This window comes from Hordeum vulgare, chromosome 3H (genome assembly GCF_904849725.1).
Source record: "Hordeum vulgare subsp. vulgare chromosome 3H, MorexV3_pseudomolecules_assembly, whole genome shotgun sequence".
Classification (NCBI taxonomy): domain Eukaryota; kingdom Viridiplantae; phylum Streptophyta; class Magnoliopsida; order Poales; family Poaceae; genus Hordeum; species Hordeum vulgare.
The window spans coordinates 10,099,581-10,119,106 of record NC_058520.1 but is presented as its reverse complement, the minus strand read 5'-3'; the positions used below and the strand labels follow the sequence as shown (position 1 = coordinate 10,119,106).

At 45.7% G+C, this 19,526-nt stretch overlaps 2 protein-coding genes across 2 annotated transcripts; one reads left to right on the top strand and one right to left on the bottom strand.

Moving 5' to 3' along the window:
- The first annotated feature begins 1,275 nt into the window (after positions 1-1,275).
- LOC123441291 (E3 ubiquitin-protein ligase SINA-like 3) lies at positions 1,276-2,037 on the top strand. The gene is made up of 2 exons (XM_045117774.1): positions 1,276-1,382; positions 1,462-2,037. Exons 1-2 carry the CDS (start codon positions 1,278-1,280, stop codon positions 2,035-2,037), a joined length of 681 nt encoding a protein of 226 aa, XP_044973709.1. The 5' UTR covers positions 1,276-1,277.
- An 8,246-nt stretch (positions 2,038-10,283) lies between these two features.
- On the bottom strand, positions 10,284-10,910 carry LOC123441290. The gene has a single exon (XM_045117773.1). The coding sequence runs from the start codon at positions 10,908-10,910 to the stop codon at positions 10,314-10,316; it is 597 nt and encodes a 198-aa protein (XP_044973708.1). The 3' UTR covers positions 10,284-10,313.
- Between the last annotated feature and the right edge of the window lie 8,616 nt (positions 10,911-19,526).

Here is a 19,526-nt window from a genome sequence, read left to right as displayed (position 1 = left end):
GGACGGCAGGCGGCGGCGAGCAGGACGGCGGGTAGCCTGACGGCGTCGTCGAGTTCGTCGTTGTGCCGCGCCGGGCAGGAGAACGAGAGGAAGAAGAAGAGAAACGAAATGCGATTTGGGTTGGAAATTTTCTAACTCCCGCTTATGCAGGTGGATCTTTAGTCCCGGTGCATGGCTTCAACCGGGACTAAAGACCCCCTTTAGCCCCGGGTGGAGCCCCGACCCGGGACTAAAGACCCTTTTTCGGCAGACCAGAAGGCGGGAAGCAGGGGCCTTTAGTCCCGGGGCGTGGCAATAACCGGGACTAAAGGTTAGGCTATTAGTCTCGGTTTTAGACAAAAGCCGGGACTAAAGTGTTGCCTATATAAACCCTCGCCCCTGCCCACCATATCCCCTGTTTTTTGGTTGTTGAAGTGTGACCATGCCATGCTCTTGCCACTCTAGTTCATGCACATGACGTGTTCGATGAAATGCCCGAGCCACTCTACTTAAGCTTTCTCCTCTCCAAGCTCGACCTCCAAGCTCCATTTTCCTTAATATTTGTCTAGGTTTGGCCGTGCACCAACTGCACAAGTGTTTTAAAAGGTTAGCTACTTCATCCTTTCATTTGTCACTGCTAGTGTAGCTCATTTCAAATGCTCAAATTAACTTCTTAGAGTCTGCACATGCGTAGGGTGTCGTCCCGTGACCGTCCTCACCATTGTCGATCTCCCCGTGCCGATCTCGTCGCGGGCACCACCATGGTGAGCCTCTTGTTCTTATCTTCTTTTTAAAAGAAAAAAAATCTTACTTGTATGATTTAGATACATACTTGTATAAATTACTCACTTTCATTATTTTTTGTTTTTATATAGTGCGATGGTTTTGGTATCCGCCTCCGTCGGCCCTCGTCCTGTCTATGATTCGGATGTGGTATATATTATCTTTTATAACTATTTGTTTTATTTAGTGTTTATGACAATTATGACGACCAACGTGACATATATTTTTTAATCTAGGAGGTATGTGAACCGGAAATTCCAACCCACATAGAAATTCTTGTCGAGAAGTTAAATTTGGTTGAAAAAGAAAACAAATACTTAAAGAAAAAATTGAAAATAATTAAGGATAAGAATATGGAACTGGAGTTGCATGTCGCCGATGTCATCGATGATCGCAAGATGAAGATCGATGCGATGCGGTTGAAGATGGATGCAATGCGCTTGAGGATGGATGAAATGCGTTTGAAGATTAGGAATATTAGAAAATATGTCATTGATAAAGAGGCTGGCGGGGCAATGGTAGCCGTGGCGGCCGAAGAGGAGCTTGTCAACGTGGACTTGCCGAAGAAATGGCTTCACTGCGCCGTGTGCCATGCCGCCCTGAAGCCTCCCGTGTTCAAGGTACGTCTACATTTGGAACCTGCAAGATCAGCCGTGAAAATGAAGATTCATTCTTTCTACATGAACTTGTGTATTGCAGTGCAAGAATGAGCACGCCGTGTGCTGCGCCTGCGCCGGCGGCGGCGGCGGCACGGATAAGCTCTGCGGTCCATGTCGCCGCGCCGTCACGTTCACCCGCTGCCGCTACATAGACGGGCTGGTGGACGACTACAAGGTTGCTTGTCCGAACAAGAAGCACGGCTGCGAGAGGTCCGTCGCCTACCACTCGGTCGCCGAGCACAGGCTCAGGTGCGCGCACGCTCCATGCTACTGCTTCGAGTGCACGCCCCCGTTCGAGGGCTCGCCGGCGGACCTCCTGCGACATTGCACGGCGCCGTTCGGCAAGCACTCCTGGCTAACGGAGAAGATCAAGTACGAGTCCAGCCACTCGTTCGTCGTGCAGGCGTCGTCGGAGGAGTACCGCTGCCTCCTAGTCGCGGAGGACGGCTGTGTGTTCCTCCTGGCCGTGGGCGCTGGCGGTGGCCCGGCCGGCCGCCGCCTCCCCGTCAACGTCGTGTGCGTCAGGAGCAACACCGACGCCCACACGAGGCCGTTGTACACGGGCGTGCTCTGGGTGGATGGGCCGCCGGCCGCCTCAGGGGAAGCGTCCAGGTGAAGGGGGACGTGGCGAGCTGCTCCGTCCCGGGCGAGGTGGACATGGACCAGGGCTGGCTCCATGCGCAAGTCAATCCCAACATGCTGCACGGAGACTCGGGCGAGGTTCATCTGCGCCTCTGTATCACCAAGTTCCCGTGAATGAATCAGCAAGTTCATATGCTCCGAGTTTGATTTCACTGGGCTTACTTATGCTAGCTACTGCATCATTTTACTCTGTGTTTGGCTGTACATGAATGGAACCCCAGTATGAAGTATGAACTTGTTCGTCACCAGTGTTTGGTGGAGTGGTTTTGCCAATTCTGTCTGCTTCTGTTGGCTTCTGAAGTCTAGCTCAGTGTTTCAAATACTTAAATCACGTCTGAAAACTATAATATCGTTTTTGATAAATTTATCACGTACAGTTTGTTAGAGCATCTCCAACAACCACTCAACCCGCGACGCTAAAAATCAGTTTGCAGCGTGCTGTTCGCTTGTTTTAGCGCGGCGGCTAGCGCTGTCTCCAACAAACGCGCTAAAATGCAGCGTGCGCGTACCTCCAAAAGGCGCGTTAAAATGCACAGCGCGCGAGCAGCCGGCATTTGTCATATGTTAAATTTTGGACACATTTTAAACACAAAATGAATTTCAAACATCAAAATAAAGATATGGCATAATTTAAATCACACAAACAAGTTCATGATGACATAAAAAGTTCATACTCACAAGTTCAAATTCATGCCCACAACATCATCCAACCATGTTCATGTCCACAAATTCAAATTCATGCCCACATAAAAAGTTCACACCAACGAATGACCCATCAAGAATCAAGCCTCGTCTTCATCTTCATCTTCCTCTTCCTTTTCCTCTTCCTACGATTCATCATCCAAAGAGGATTCTTCCTCCTCCTCTTCATTGTTGCGCGCGGTGTTGGCAAGATCTTCAACGACATCATGTGAAGGTGTTGACAAACAGGAAGACATGTCGTCCATGCCGTCCTGAGGTGCTCCTATGTCTCCCATGAGAGACGCAAAACCCATGTCGCCAATGCCGCCCGGAGGTGCTCGGAAGCCACCCATGCCTCCCATGGTCTCCATGATAGCTCCAAAGCCACCCATGGGGCGACGGCGGCGGCAGCCACGGAGGGGTCGTGGGTGTGTAGGAAGGGGTGAGGGGGGTTCCGGCAAGGACGCCCATCGGGTCAGTTCGCCGGCGGCGACGCGGGACGGGGCGAAGGTGGCGCGGTGAAGAGAGTGCGGCGGGAACGCTCGAGTGTGCGGCGCGCGAAAGCGGGTGCACCAAATACGTACCGGCGATGTCGATTCGGACAACACGCTGTAATCTACATGCCGCGCGTGTGTTTATCGCGCGTCGCTGGAGCCTATTTTGTTATTGCACGCACGCTAAAAAGGTCAAATTTGAGGCTCAGTGCTGTTTTAGCGCGGCTATTGGTGATGCGTATGTAAAGAATGAGGTCATGTTTGTATGCACGTGAACCAAAAAAGCCTTGCTTAAATGCCAATGTGGAAAGATTACCAAAAGAAAGCTTGTAATTTGTGTGTAATGTCAAATGATGCATAGTTTGACCAGCATAGTTTAATCAAGATTGTAATCTTAAATAGATATAATACAAAGAGAGTTTGATTTGGCATCATAGAACTGAAGACAATTTTTTGCTATAAACCTAGTCAAACTTTACACCGTTTTACTTCACAAATTTTTTGTAGCCATTTTTTACTTATATACCATTGGTGAATGGTGACACTCTTACCGAAAATGCTTTTGGAGGCCGATGTCCATGGATGCCTCGTTTTGAAAAAAAAAACAAATTCATCCAAATTTATATTTTCACATTTTAAAAAATTCTGAAAATTCAGATATACACGTGTCTAAATTTTCAGGACAAAATACGGTTAAATGAGGGATGTGCAAAAACAAATCTAGGCTTTTCAACACATGCTGCTGTTCATGCTCAAAGTCCAGAAATTTACCATTTTTGTACAGGTCTTTTCTTTAAGGTATTTCATCCTGAATTTTTACATACATATACAATTCATCCTTGTACATTTGCATATTGTTTTTCAGATTTTATTTTACAACAAAAAGTTTAAATTTTCTTGTTTCTAAATAAAGGGCTCCATAGATCCCAGACACCAAAACGCCCTACTACACTCCTACCCCATTTGTTGCTTGATGTATTATTAGTTAATGAAATAAATAGTTCCACTCAAAAGATGATGATAATACCCGACCTATTGAATATGCTCTTGTTAGAGCATCTTCAAAGAACAAACCGTCAAAATGCCCGCATATGTCTTGACCGTGTTGTGTGGATCGTTTTTGTCAACCAATGAAATGTTCGTATGTCTGTATTTAGTGTATCGGAAACAAATTTGCCGGTGCTTTGTTGGAGTTTGGACTTCCGCAACTGCACACCAAAAGAAACCACATGACCCCTTCTTTTCCTCCGAGTTGCACACCGCGCGCATACAATAGACACGCCCCTTCATACAACCGAACGGACCATGATACGCGCCAACGTCTCAAAGCCGATCCTTCGAAGGGTTGAGTCTCCACATCATAGTTGGGGCGCTAGACGGACCTTACCACCTTCAACGAGAAAGAGGGCACACGCCTCGAGCCACGAGTCCTCACAGATTCGAGCACATTTTGCGCTGACGCAATGAATTCCCGTCACATTAACTCCGACTACAGTCAGACAAACTGTTACTTGGAGCGATGGTGAGTCATGCGGATGGTTATCCTCTCCACATCCCCCATGGGACGATGTCCTAGTCGACAGGCTGGGAGATCTTCGAGTCGGATCCACTGCCTGTCATGTCGAAGTAGTCTGGAGATCGTCGAAATGGAACTTCATGGCAGAGTTAAGTGGTTAGGATTTGGTCTGGGATGCAGTCATGCAGATGAGGACGAATATATGAAGGGTTGGGATGGACGAGAGTGTGCCAGATCCGACATGTCATATGTGGACAGACACGTTCAGGCCTCCCATACCACCCAGATATGAGTTGGATATGAGTTGTGTCGGTTAGCATAGACATATAGGACCGGTATGAGGTGTGGTTGGGTCAAGATTTATGACAAATCACTTATCGGGCGGTCCGTCCAATGAAGGCGCTTGAGTTTGGCCGTGAATACTCTAAGAGCATCTACATGCGTGGTTGCCAAATCCAGCCCCTTAAACACGCATGGGCGCGCCCGAGCGCTTTCATGGGCACTGACCAAACACTCCTCAAATAATGTCGTTCATATTCGTATTTCTCATATCCGACACCCTCAATTCATAATAAAGCATGCAACATGAATAAAACTACGTAGATCATCAAACAGACCTAGAATCAGACCAAGAAGTGCACATTCTTGTGGCGAAGAAAATCACCAATTGTTCTCCACGAGATCGCCAAAGTTCACAAAATCCACATAAACGACGAACAAGTTTAAACTAGATTGTTAAACACATGAAATTAAAGACGGAGACACCGGAGCTTCATCACTTCCTTGCCGCCCCTTTGCCTTCTGATCGTCAGTGCTGTTGTAGGTGTCCAGGTGGGCATTCGCGGCAGAAGGTGGATGGTTGGAGTAATTGAAGTCGGAGTTGTCGTCAGAAGAAGAAGAGGAGTGATGATGCAATCCTTCAAATACCAGAAAACCCGGTCGTGCTCGCCCTTGAGCTTAGCCACTCTCTCCGTCTTCGCCACCTCGCACTCTCACAACTCAATGGCTATCAGAGCTCTTTCGTGTTCTTCATTCTGATCGGCAAGCGCTTGTCTCCACCATGTAAGTGAACGTCGATAGACCCTTGCGAGGAGCCGCTACTCCTCATCGGGCACCGTCGGTAACTCGTGGCAGTGATGAACAAATTGCTCGACCGTCTCCCTTTACATTGGTCGCTCCATCTCACGGCGAGAAGCACGCGCCTCCAATTTCGATGTCCGCTTCCATGGCGCCGACGGAGCGTGCGCTAAAACCCACCGCTACCTTACAGAGCAGTGCCCGGCAGCGGAGGTGAAGACGGAGGGGTTGTACGGATTGAGCAGCCCACACACAGCTGCACGCGGGTCGAGAGGGACATCTACGGTTTCGACACGACGCGTGTGGGCGAGTGGAGACGGGCCGAATCCTGACCCTCTCCCCTAATCCCCCCCCCCCCCCCACCCCCACCCAAAACCAAACCAGCTACGACAGCTCCATCCCAATGCGGAGGCCAGCATGTCCTCGTCATCGACGGAGCCGTCAGAGCGGTTGTCGGAGTTCGACATGGTCGTCAGAGATGAGATTTTGATCAATTGAAAACGAGTCCGTGGCAGACGAACCGCAACGGTGCAAAATGAGTGTAGTATTTTAAAATCTGCTTTTTTTGTTGAGACCGAGATGGATCAAAGGTGGGACGGATGGACGTGATATACGCGTCCGGACTTACATTAGATATGAACGTGAGACAGCCTAGGCTTTCGATGTTGATATGAGACCCGGAGTGAGTCTTTTTAGTTAACCAGTGGGTGCTGCCGGTTTGAGGCGTCCTTTTTAGTTAACGGTAGATCCTATCCTAGTTTGTAAAATCATTACAAAACATTATGAATAGAAAAATGATCAGATTAATACAAGTTTATCATCGCATTAAAATTAAAGTACAATAGTGATCAAATGTTATTGCTGCAAAAATAAATACATAAAATTTATATATAATTGTCTTAAGACAACATACAACTATGTAAAATATTTAAATGTAATAACAAATGTGATCAAAATCGCAACTAAGGTAGTAATTGACCGAACAGTATAATGATACCAAGCCTTTTTATCAATGACATATTTTCTAATATTCATAATCCTCAAGCGCATTGAATCCATCTTCAAGCGAATTGCATCCCTCTTCAACTGCATTGCATCCATCTTGATCTTGTGATCATCGACGACATCGGCAACATGCAACTCGAATTCCGTATTCTTCTCCTCAATTATTTTCATTCAAGTAATTGTTTTCTATTTCAACTAAACTTAACCTCTCGACAAAAGGGTTGGTTGGAATTTCCGGTTCAGATACTTCCTAGATAAAAACATCCATGTCACGTTGGTCGGCATAATTGTCATAAACACTAAATGAAACAAATAATTTTAAAAGAATATATACCACATCTGAATCATAGGCCGGACGAGGTTGACGATGATAAAAGTAAGAAATTTATAATAACAAACAATAATAAACAATATAAAAAGTAAGAAATTTATAAAAGTATCTATCTAAATCATACAAGTAAAAAAATTCTTTTAGAAAGAAGATAAGAACAAGAGGCTCATCACGGTGGTGCCGGTGATGAGATCAGCACGGGCAATCGACGACGGTGAGGACGGAGACGGGACGGCACCGTACACATGTGCAGACTCTAAGAAGTTAATTTGAGCTCAAATTGTGCATCTAAATCAAAAGAACTCCCACATACACTCCTACACAAAAACCCACAAGCCACTCTACTTCTAGAGCATTTGAAATGAGTTAAACTAGAAGTGAGAGATGAAAGGATGAAGTAGCAAACTTTTAGAACACTTGCGTAGTTGGTACACCGCGAAACCTAGACAAATCTTGAGGAAAATGAAGCTTGGAGGTCGTGCTTGTAGAGGAGAAAGCTTTAGTGTGGCTCGGGCATTTCATCAAACACCTCATGTGCATGCATAGAACCGGTGAATAGAGCAGGGCATGCACGCCTCCCACACGACCAAAAAACAAAGGAGAGGGTGGGCAGGGGCGAGGGTATATATATAGGCATCTCTTTGGTCCCGGTTTGCGGCTAGAACTGGGACAGACTGACCTTTAGTCCCGATTCCAGTCACCAACCGGGACTAAAAGTGTTGCGCTAGGAGCAAGGACCTTTGGTCACGTTTCGTATCTGAAAAAACCGGGACCAAAGGGGTCAGATGAACCGGGACCCTGGCCCGGCCGGCGCCCTGGCCTCACGAATCGGGACTGATGCACCCATTGGTCCTGGTTCGTAACAGAACCAGGATGAAAGCTCTTATCTCGCCTGGCCCAAAGCCCGGTTTTCTACTTGTGTAAGCTCCCTCCTCCATGACCTCTCCCTAGATGGGGAGAGGTTCTCCCCTCTCGTCCTTGGCCTCCATGGCTCCCGGGGGGCGAGAGTCCCTATGATATTGGATCTCTCGCTCTGATTCTCTCCTTTTTTTCACTACTGTTTTCTCTCCAAATTGATTTTTCGCCGATACACAGAGTTGCGGCGACGAGGCAGAGAGTCTCTGTCTATTTCCGAGGGTTTTGGTATATATATGATTTTCCAGCAATGAAAGCACGCCAAACGGAGTCACGTCAGCCTCACCACACATTAGGGCATGCCCTGGTGTCTAGTGGCCCACAGGTGGCCCCCTCCAGTGGTTCTTTGCTTTGTTATTCATTATTTTTTCAAGAGAAAATGATAAAAAAAGTTTCTGGCGATACCGAGAATTTTTATTTTCTGCACAAAAACAACACCACGGTAATTCTGCTGAAAATAACATTATTCCGGGTTACTTCTAAATAAATCTTATCAAATACATCAAACCATATAAAAGTATTGTAAACATAATTCAATATAGCATGAATACTTCATAAATTATTCATATGTTGAAGACGTATTAGCTAGTGGCTAGAGGCACGTGCCGTCTGCCTCGTTGGAGGGGATGAGGTCCGTCTCGCACCCAACTCTGATGTGGAGACCCAACCCCTTCCAAGGATACAAACTATGAGTCGTAGGTCACGTCGACGTGCATCACGGTCCGTCCGGCTATATGAAGGGGAGATATCAAACGTGCAAAAACAATGGGCATGGGAGGTCGAGGCCCACCACGTGGCCAAAACAGAGTCGAACGCCGCCTTGGATGAGGAAGTCATCCATGCTTGCATCGTCGAGAAAAGACCAAGGACAAGAACGCGTGCCCTCGCCCGAGAGCAAAATCAAGGGGTTCATGCCATGACCGGATTGCGCCCCAAAGAGAGGGTCACGTGGTTAATTTTGGTTGGGCAATTGTATGTGATGTGCAACTAGGAGGAAAGACGGGTAACGCGGTTTCTTTTGGTGTGCTGTTGCGTAAGTCTACACTCCGACAATGCACCGACAAATTTGCTTCCAATACACTAAAAACGAACATATGGACTGATCCACAAATATTTGGAAGATTCCGTTGGATGACAAAAGCAATACAAACACCACGTTCCAGACATATGCGGGCGTTTCGAGGGTCTCTTCTTTGGTGATGCTCTCATAAGAGCATATGTAATATGTCATGTACTTTCTCCGTCACAGTTTAGAAGGCATGCACGTATATTTAGATCGTTAATTTAATTTATATAAAATATATTGTTTAACATAAAAATTATAACATTAGAAAATAGAACCTCTAAAGATTTTAATGATATATTTTTTGTAATATATGCCTCACATTAAGTTAATCAATCAAATTAACGACTTAGATACATGTGCCAGACTTGTAAACTGAGACGGAGAGATTATTATCACTTTCTTTTGAGTGAAACTATCTATTACATCAACCAATAATATATCAAACAACAAATGGAGTAAGGGTGGAGTAGGGAGTTTTGGTGTCTGGTCTCCACGGAGCTCTTTATTTTTGGAAAAAAAATCAAAATTCAAACTTATTGTTTTAAAAGAAAATCTGAGACGTAAATGGTATATGTATGTAAAAATTCTGAAATACCTTAAAATTAGCCGTGTATGAAAAAGTCAGATTTATGGACTTTAAGAATGAAAATAGTAGCATGCCAAATTTATGAACTTTAAAAATGAATAGTATCATGCGTTGAAAAGCCCAAGATTTTTTTTCACAGCCCTTATTTGACCGTATTTTGTATTGAAAATTTAGACACATGTATATCTATACATTTCAGATTTTTTTTTAAATATAAAAATAAGAATTTTGACAGATTTGATTTTTTTTTTAAAGGAGACCTTCATGGAGCTTGGCCTCGAAAAGCAAATTTCGGTAAGATTGTCACTAAGTTCTCCAATGGTATATAAGACTTGAGAGGCCAAGACAACAGAAGCAGACACAAATCACAAATGCCAAAACCACTCCATCGTTGAACACAAATGCTGAACAAGGGGCAAACACACTCCCAACATTAACAAGTTCATACTGCGGTTTCTCCTTACATTAGTAGTTCATAATAACTGGAGTTCATCTAGAGCCAAAACATAGCAAAATGATGCAGAGATCAAACTCCCCGCATATATGGCGAGTGAGGAGTGATAAATAACTGGAGTTCATTCACGGAAACTTGGTGATACGGAGGCGCAAATGAACCTCGCCGGACTCTCCGTGCAGCATGCTCGGGTTGACATGCGCATGGAGCCAGCCCTGTTCCATGTCCACCTCGCCCGGGACGGAGCAGCTCGCCATGGTCGCTTGGTGCCGGAAGGTGCACATGAGTTGGCCCGTTGGTGCTGGAGGACCATCCACCCAGAGCACGCCCGTGTACACCGGCCTCGTGTCGGCGTCGGTGTTGGCCCTGACGCACACCACGTTCACGGGGCGGCGGCCGGTCGGGCCTCTGCTAGCGCCCACGGCCAGGAGGAACACACAGCCGTCCTCCCCGACCAGCAAGCAGCGGTACTCCCCCGACGGCGCCTGCACGGGGAACGGATAGCTCGACTCGTACTTGATCTTGTCCATGGGCCAGGAGTGTTTGCCGGACGGCGCAGTGAGGTGTCGCAGGAGTTGCGCCGGCGAGCCCTCGAACGGTGGCGTGCACTCGAAGCAGTAGCAGGGCGCGTGCGCGCACTTGTCATTGTGCTCCGCCGCCGCGTGGTACACGATGGAGCTCGCGCAGCCGTGGTGCTTGTAGGCGCCGACCACGCCGTCCATGAAGGCTAGGCGGAGTGGGCGTAGGAGACGTCATGCCCGCATGGACCGCATGCTCCTTGTCGCACTGCAATCCGCGAAATTCATCCTTCATTTCTCACGGTGATTCGAGGAGCTGATTCTAATGTAGGAGGAGAGGATCAGAGGAGTACCTTGAACACTGGAGGTTTGAGGGGTGCACGACAGGCGGCGCAGTGAAACAATTTCTTGGGCAGGTTCAAGGTGGCGGGCTCCTCTCCCCCCGCCACGGCCACCATTGCGGTGCCTCACCACCTTGTTCGACGCCTTCTTCGTCGGGCTTCACCACGGCAGCCGGCTTCGCAATGGGCGCTGGACTGGGCCTGGGTGTCAGTGTCTTCGTGGCCACCGGACTCGGCGCGGGTGGCATGGCGGCGAGAGGACTGTTGGATAATCCAAACAACACGTGAGTTGGTCTTGGTAAGTACTGAAATCTTCCATGTTGAGTCTGATTAGGATTATTGAAAGGGTGCGCCTGGAACTGAGGTGGCTGAGAAATAGTAAGGTCTCAGTCACCTGACATCAGACCACGTATTAAACCTGTTTTCCCTGAGCCGGTCTGTTTTTTTTTCTTTGGTTTTTTCAGTTGTGGCCTAGACGCCTAATGCTCTAGCTTCCTTTTCTTTGTATTTTTTTATTCTTTTCTACTGGGTTTGTGTGACACAGCCACGCACGGGTCAGCCGTAAGCAGTTGAATCTCGTGTCTAGATAGATGAATATACCAATATGTTTTTGAATGTATGTGTCTTTAAAAAGGAGGAAAGTTCAAAAAAAACGTAGTTAACTCCTAAACACAACATTAACAAAGATTGATTTGGTTTGAACTATTGTATTTATTAAGATGAGACATAACAAATACCATACTTGCATAGTTAAGAAAAACACAGATATTATCAAAGAAAAAGGGAAAAGGCAAAACTACATGCCTCTGTTATGCCGCATACTATGTGTAATGAATATATTTTTTAGAAAACTCATTTGGTGTGTTTGTTCAATGATTTTCTTTTAAATAGTAGACATGCAACCGTCCGACAATCCCCCCTCTCCCACGAGTTGCAATCGTGTTGGGGGCGTGTAGTTGCAGTCGGGTTACAAAGCTTGCAAATGCAACTCTAGAGGTGGACATATAGCTGGTCGACAACCTAACCAAAAATGTACAGTTGCGACCCCGATTGGGAAACATGCCGTTGCGGCCTTTCCTTTAAAAACATGCAGTTGCGACCCTGACTTAAAAAATATGCAGTTGCGGACTCCCTTTAAAAACACTCAATTACGACCTTCCCTTAAAAATTTGCGGTCGCGACCCTAGTTGAAACTCGTAGTTGCGTCCCCATTAATTTTTTTTGCAGTTGTGACCCCCGTTGAAAAAGTGTAGTTGCGGCGTTCCCTTTGAAAACATGCAGTTGCAGCCCCCCTTTAAAAACATGCAATTGCGACCTTCCCTTAAAAAATTAGCGATCGCGATCCTAGTTGAAACTCGTAGTTGCGTCCCCATTTAAAAAACTTGCAGTTGTGACCCCCATTGAAAAAGTGTAGTTGCGGCCTTCCCTTTGAAAACATGCAGTTGTGCCCTGACTTGAAAAATATGCAATTGCGGCCTCCCTTTAGAAACATGCAACTGCGACCTTATCTTAAAAAAATTTCAGTCGCGACCCTAGTTGAAACTCGTAGTTGCGTCCCCATTTAAAAAACTTGCATTTGTGACCCTCATTAAAAAAGTGTAGTTGCGGCCTTCCCTTTGAAAACATGCAGTTGCGACCCTGACTTGAAAAATATGCAGTTGCGGCCTCCCTTTAAAAACATGCAACTGCGACCTTATCTTAAAAAAATTCAGTCGCGACCCTAGTTGAAACTCGTAGTTGCGTCCCCATTTAAAAAACTTGCAGTTGTGACCCTCATTAAAAAAGTGTAGTTGCGGCCTTCACTTTAAAAACATGCACTTGCGACCCTGACTTGAAAATATGCAATTGCGGCCTTCCTTTAAAAACATGCAACTGCGACCTTTCCTTAAAAATTTGCAGTTGCGACCCTAGTTGAAACTCGTAGTTGCGTCCCCATTTAAATAACTTGCAGTTGTGACCCCCATTGAAAAAGTGTAGTTGCGGCCTTCCCTTTAAAAACATGCAGTTGCGACCCTTACTTGAAAAATATGCAGTTGCGGCCTCTCTTTAATAACATGCAATTGCGACCATCCCTTAAAACTTGCAGTCGCGACCCTATTTGAAACTTGTAATTGCATGCACATTTAAAAAACTTGTAGTTGTGACCACATTGAAAAATTATAGTTGCGGTCTTCCCTTGAAAAGCGTGCAGTTGGACCTTCTCTTAAAATATTATTGTTGCGACCCCATTTGAAACTGGTAGGTGCATCCCCATTTGAATATCTTGCAGTAGCGACCCTCCTTAAAAATGTCTAGTCATAGCCTCTCTTTGAAAAGGTGCAGTTGCGACCTTCTCTTATAAACTTGCAGTTGCGACCCCATTTAAGATTGGTAGTTGCGTCCCTATTTGAAAAACTTATGGTTGCGACCCCCTTAAAGACATACAGTTGTGACTCCTTTTTGAAAAATTGCAGTTGCGACTCCATTATAAAAACTTATAATTACAACCCTTGAAAAAGCAAGCAGCTTCGATCCCGTTTTAGAAACTTTCTGTTGTGATTTCATTTTACCCTTGAAAAAGTGTAGTTGCGCCCCCCCTTGAAAAAGTGCAATTGCAACCTCCCTTCAAAAACATGAAGTTGGGACCCCATTTCAAACTTGTAGATGTAGCTCGTTTGGAAAACTTGCAGTTCTGACCCCCCCCCCCCCCCCCTTGAAAACATAAAGTTACGACTAGCATTTAAACACATGGACCATTGCTATGAACTTGCAATTGTGGCCTAATTAAAAAAATTACTTTCAACCCCGTTTGAAAATTTGCAGTTGTGCCTCCGCTTCAAAAGGTATAGTGGCGACAAGCATCTGAGTTGCGACCCTTACTAAAAACTTGTAACTGCGACCCCATTTAAAAAAATAGTTGCAACCTGTTTAAAATTTTTTGTAGCTACGCCTTGCCTTGAAAACGTGTTGTTGCGACAAGCATTCGAACACATGCAATTGCGACCATCACTAAATATTTGGAATTGCGATCCCATTTGAATTTTTAGTTTCTGTCCCGTTTAAAAATATACCGTTGCCTGAGTTGCAATCCTCAGTAAGAGAAAATATTTCAACTGAAAAAAAGGCTTGGCATTTCATTTCACTAACATAAAAGGAAAAAACACAACATAATATTAAAGAAAAACAAGGAAGAAAAAATATTTAAAAAGCTGAAATTAGAAAACAAAAAATATAAAAAATAAGGCAACAGTCAATACAAAACACTGAGAAAAAAACAAAGGACAAAAGGCCAATATGACCCGATATACATACACAAGGTAGCATGGCTACCCCAAAGAAAAAAAAACTAGACAGCGTCGCTACCTTTTTCTTTCTTCCATCATTGACAGGAGGACGTGATGGGCCGCAACAGGCGAACAACAATATAACAAAAGAAAAAAAACGGGCTGAGGGCAACTTGGCTTGGACACTACACGAATCGCTACGTTGCTTTTGATCCAACGATAATGCATGTGAATGAGACCATAAGTAAAACTCAGCTAGCTGAGTTTTAGCAAACCCGTTATTGAAAGGTGATCAAGTTTGCCGGTAATTAGATTAGGTAAGTCAATGTACGACTAGTTTAGGATAGCGACTGTGTTTGGACTCCGGATATGTTCGTTGGTGCGTTCCTGTAGAAAGTCATGTACGAGTCGGATAGCTAGCTGGTGCCCAGGGTCGGTCCTGAGATTTTGGGGGCCCGGGGCGAAACTAAAATTTAGGGCCCCTAAGTATAAATAAATAGTGCAGATTCCGTGAAAGATGAATTATGATCATGATCACTCACATTGTTATCGTCCGCGTCGATGTCAACATTGTCTTCTGTATGGATATCATCTTCTAGATTCACATTACTTGATTCTTCCACAAGAACTAACGCCAACTCGTCTGGATTTTTTGAAGTGGTTGGGTTACTCGCCAAAAACTTAGGAAGAAATCCTCTTTGTGAATCTACCAATTTTCAATCTCCTTTCCTCTTTTTTCTTTTGACAGCACCTGATTCAGGCTTCATTACTACTCCCACTGTTCCTTAATATAAGACATTTTAGAGATTTTACTATAGACTAGATACGGAGCAAAATGAGTGAATCTACATCCTAAAATATGACTACATACATCCGTATGTAGTTCATAGTGGAATCTCTAAAAGGTTTTATATTTAGGAACGGAGGGAGTAATTCTGAAAATAAATAAATCTGAATCAAAAATAGGGCATTAACTACCCAAAGATTTAAAAGGAATCACTAGAAGTAATTGCAGGTCTAGATCCATCAGGCATCAGTAAATTGTAAACTAGAACGGGAACTGATCTACGAATCAAACTAGAACGAGATCCTCAGGAGAAGTGGAGAACAGACAGACTGACGGACATTACGGAAGAAGCAACCGGCAAGGGCCCTTCCGCGTGCCGGCGTGCGTGCCTGCGTGGCAATGAAGCCGACGTCCAGGGCCTGCCCGCAGCCCACGTCGTAGTCTCGTACTCCTACAGATGAGAGTCGCGGCGTGCAGGGAGACGAGAGACAAGCCTGACGAGAGACTTTACAATACCCAGTACATGCCTGACCTAGTATACGTATTATATATGCAGCGGGCCCCCAACAATTTTGGGCCCTGTGCGGCCGCCCCCGCGGAACCCCCCAGGGCCGGCCCTGCTGGTGCCTGAGGTTGTGTATATATACACACTAGGTCGCGTGAATTTTGTATTAAAGAGAAAACCGAGAAAACCAGGAGAAAAGAAACAAAGAGGGAAAAAAATTAGGATACAATATGTACCCTTGGCTAAAAGTGTTTATCGCATGTGTTCGTAATATTTTGATGTGATCGATCCTGTGGCGAAAAGCCAACAAGGACTGGTCACCCCCACCGTGGTGATCGACTTCGCCTTTGCAACGGGGCAGGGCGACGACAGTGCCACCCTCCTCTGGGCCACCGGACTCGGCACCGTGCTCATCGCCACGACGCTGAACTTCTTGGCTCCGCTGCCCTCTGCCTTGTCGGTGAGCCGCGGCCGCTTCTTGTCCTGCTCCCCCGACTTGTTCCCGTGCTCCGCCATCCCGGTGCCCAAGAAGATGGCTACTTCATCAGTGTTGGTGGTGCCCTTCGCTTTGAGAGAGTAGGAAGGAGTGAGCTTGGGTACTTCATCAGTGTTGGTGGTTCACCGGGAAAGGCATTTACCTTTGGGTTCCATTCACGGCCCCAATCCCAGCCGTTCACTCCCGCGTGTGGATTCGCTCGGCTGGCCCCTCTGCCCATGTGGCTTTTCTGCAAGGGCCCACACACGAAATCCCTCAGGTCCACAATACACAGAGGTATACACACCCGAATCGTACACATACACATGTATTCCAATACGCAGCCCCGTGATCTTTAGTCCTCTGTCATTCTCACACTGAGCGCCGGCATCATTCAAATTTCGAATCGCCCTGGAAGAGGAAACGCCAGAGCCGGAGCAGCCGGGCACCAGAGCCGGTGGTGTGCTAGCCACCTGCTCCTCCGATGCCACATCGGCGAGTCTCCGATGCATGACGTGGGTGCTCGCTGCCTCTCCTCCCCCAACTCCGGCACCCTGGACTCCTCACTGCCTCGCCTTCCACCAGCACCGGAGATCTCACCGCCGATGTGGCCGCCGCCGGACGGTTTGCAGCCCGTCCCCGAATCCCTCACCCAGCTCCTGCTCAGGTATTCTCTTGCTCATCTCCGGCGTACCAGCGGAACATCTCTGCTTCACTAATGAGTTTCGAACCCCCGTGGGCAGCTTCTCCTCCTTCCCAACGCAAGATCCTGAACTCTAGACAACACAGCAAGATGAGCAAGAGGAGGTGGGGGATACAGATTCAGGAGAGGAGGATTCGGGAGGAGGGAGCTGGGTCGAGACAGAGCATCAATGTCGGCCTCAGTTCACCACGGGAGCTGGAGATGAGCAAGAGGAGGCTGTGGATGGATCCGATGCCGAGAACAGAATAAATGGCGAGGTGGGGTTCGGGAGTTTGTACCCAGATGCACAGACGCAACGGCAATCGAATGGAGAGCAAGAAGAATTCGAGATTTCGGCTCCGACACCGGCTGATGAAGGAGAAACCGGGTCAGTAGCAACAAAGGTGTCTGTGCCGCTGGTATGCATTCAGAAAAACTCCTCCCTCCTCAAGAATCCTCCTTCCCCAGAGTATCTTACTATTTTGTATTTCTGCTGTGACATGTTGCTTGACTTTGATTGAACTGGGCTGTGAAATGGTGCCAGATTTCAGTTCACTATTATGCACTGTATAGGATTATGTAAACTTTAATTTATGATTTTTGTTGTTGTTGAGCGATTGTAGTTTCTGCTGCTAATTTCATCCTCTCTGTATTGCTGAAGTGTCCCAGAGGGATGGAAGCAACCACAACCAACCCCATTCATTCTCAAAATTCTGACCAGGACAAATGTACATGGAAGAGAAGGTGAATCACTGCGCATACCAGAAGGAACTTCACTTTCTATTGATTAACTATGCATTTTCTGAAATTTCTGTAGTTGGGGACACTTCACGTTCTATTGATTAACTATGCATATGATTTCTGAATTTACATAGTGTATGTACGACAAGCTAAAATTACATCTAAAATCATCAGCGGAACTTTGATTCTTATGTAGAATTATGTCGCAACTTACAGTCTTAAATTGTTGTACGTACGACGATTAGGCTAGTGTTGATTCTTAGAATGGGGGCAGAGTGAAATATGAATAAGAAAGTCCACGAAACTGCTTAGAAATTTCAGGTACAACATAGGTGGTAAAAAATTTCTCCAAGACGTCGGTGAATACAATCCAAGTCAGGAATTGAAACTCAGATAGGAAGGTGTTAATCAATATAAATAAACTCCATACTTTTTGAATAATCAGTTGCTTAATATGCGGCATTAAAAATTTGCAACTCAGCGTATGAAATTAAGTTGCAGTGAGAGTGTCATGTTTACTTTCATCCCAGCATCATCACCCCCTTGCGTTCCACTGTGCAGCTTCCATGCATAGCTGAAAATTCAGAAAAATATAATGGCAGGTATTATGTTATGTAGTTTTTTCTGAACCCATGGCAATATTGTGTGCAGGATACGGCTTGGCAAAATACCAGATCAGAGAGAGCCAAAACGAGGAAGAGTGTGCTCGCTGGAGAAAGCAATGTGCAGCTATGTTGACCGGAAGTCAGGGCAAGTGGTTGCTCCTGAGATTGGACGAGAGTTCGACTCACTAGCAGAGGCATTTGAGTTTTACAACCTCTATTTTTGGGAGATTGGTTTTGGCATCAGATATGGTCAATCTAGGACAAATGCACAGAAGAGCAGAACAGTTCAAGACATCGTTTGTGGTTGCGCGGTCAGTACGTTTTATCTTGTGTACTTGTTTGTTGTCATCATTTCGTCAGTATGAACAACATGTGTAAAACTCCTGACTCAACGATATGCCATAATCTGAACAGGTACTAATATGTGTTTCGTTTATTAATTTCAGGGACGCCCAAAAAAAGAAAACACAAAGTCGGTGGCGTGCAACTGCCAAGCCTTGATCAGGCTACACCGCACTAACGACAATGGATGGTATATTCATGACTTCAGGTCTGAACACAACCATCATTTAGCATCATCATGTGGAGAGAAACTACATTGGCCATCACACAGGAACATTGACACACACACCAAAGATATAGTGAAGCACTTGAGGAGCAACAACATTGGTTAACAAAGGTTTTTTGTGTCATCGGAAGCTTCTTTGGATCAATGAAAAACGTACCATTCAACAAGAGATCACTCAACTACATGTGCAAAAGGATGAACCAAGAGGCTGCAGATGATGACATCAGGAAGACAGTGGAACTGTTCTCTGAACTAAAGAAGAATGACCCTATGTTTGCTGATAGTGTTCTTGTTGACAGCGACAGCAAGATCCAGGCCCTTATGTGGAGGAATGGAAAGAGCAGATACCAATATAGAATGTTTGGCGACGCAATCACATTCGACACAACATATCGTACAAATCAGTACGACATGCCATTCGGCCTGTTTGTGGGGGTAAACCATCATTTCCAAAGTATTATTTTAGGAGGTGTTATGATGAGGAACGAAAAGGAGGAAACATTCGATTGGGTATTCAAGGAATTTGTGTCATTGATGGGAGGCAAGGCACCGGTTACTATATTGACAGGTATATATCTCCGTGAGTGATAAAACAAATAAAATTCTTAATCCATATATTTTGTTGCAAGTACTGACTGGAACCATTGAAACAGACCACTGTCGTGCAATGGAGTTGTCTATCGCTAATGTGCTACCTGGAACGAAACACCGCTGGTGCAAATGGCACGTTTTGCGTCGTGCAAAGGAGTTCCTTGGACCAGTCTACACAATGAATAGAGATTTCAGGGATGAGCTACACAAGATTTTAGAATACATGCTCACTGTAGATGAGTTCAAAGCAGCCTGGGGGAAT

What these genes read in the sequence shown, in the direction of transcription:
- LOC123441291 (XM_045117774.1), top strand. Translation starts at nt 1,278, where the DNA reads ATGGTAGCCGTGGCGGCCGAAGAGGAGCTTGTCAACGTGGACTTGCCG. An exon ending in TGAAGCCTCCCGTGTTCAAG is followed by an intron (nt 1,383 to 1,461) that starts GTACGTCTACAT and finishes TGTGTATTGCAG; the next exon opens with TGCAAGAATGAGCACGCCGT.
- LOC123441290 (XM_045117773.1), bottom strand. Translation starts at nt 10,910, where the DNA reads ATGGACGGCGTGGTCGGCGCCTACAAGCACCACGGCTGCGCGAGCTCC.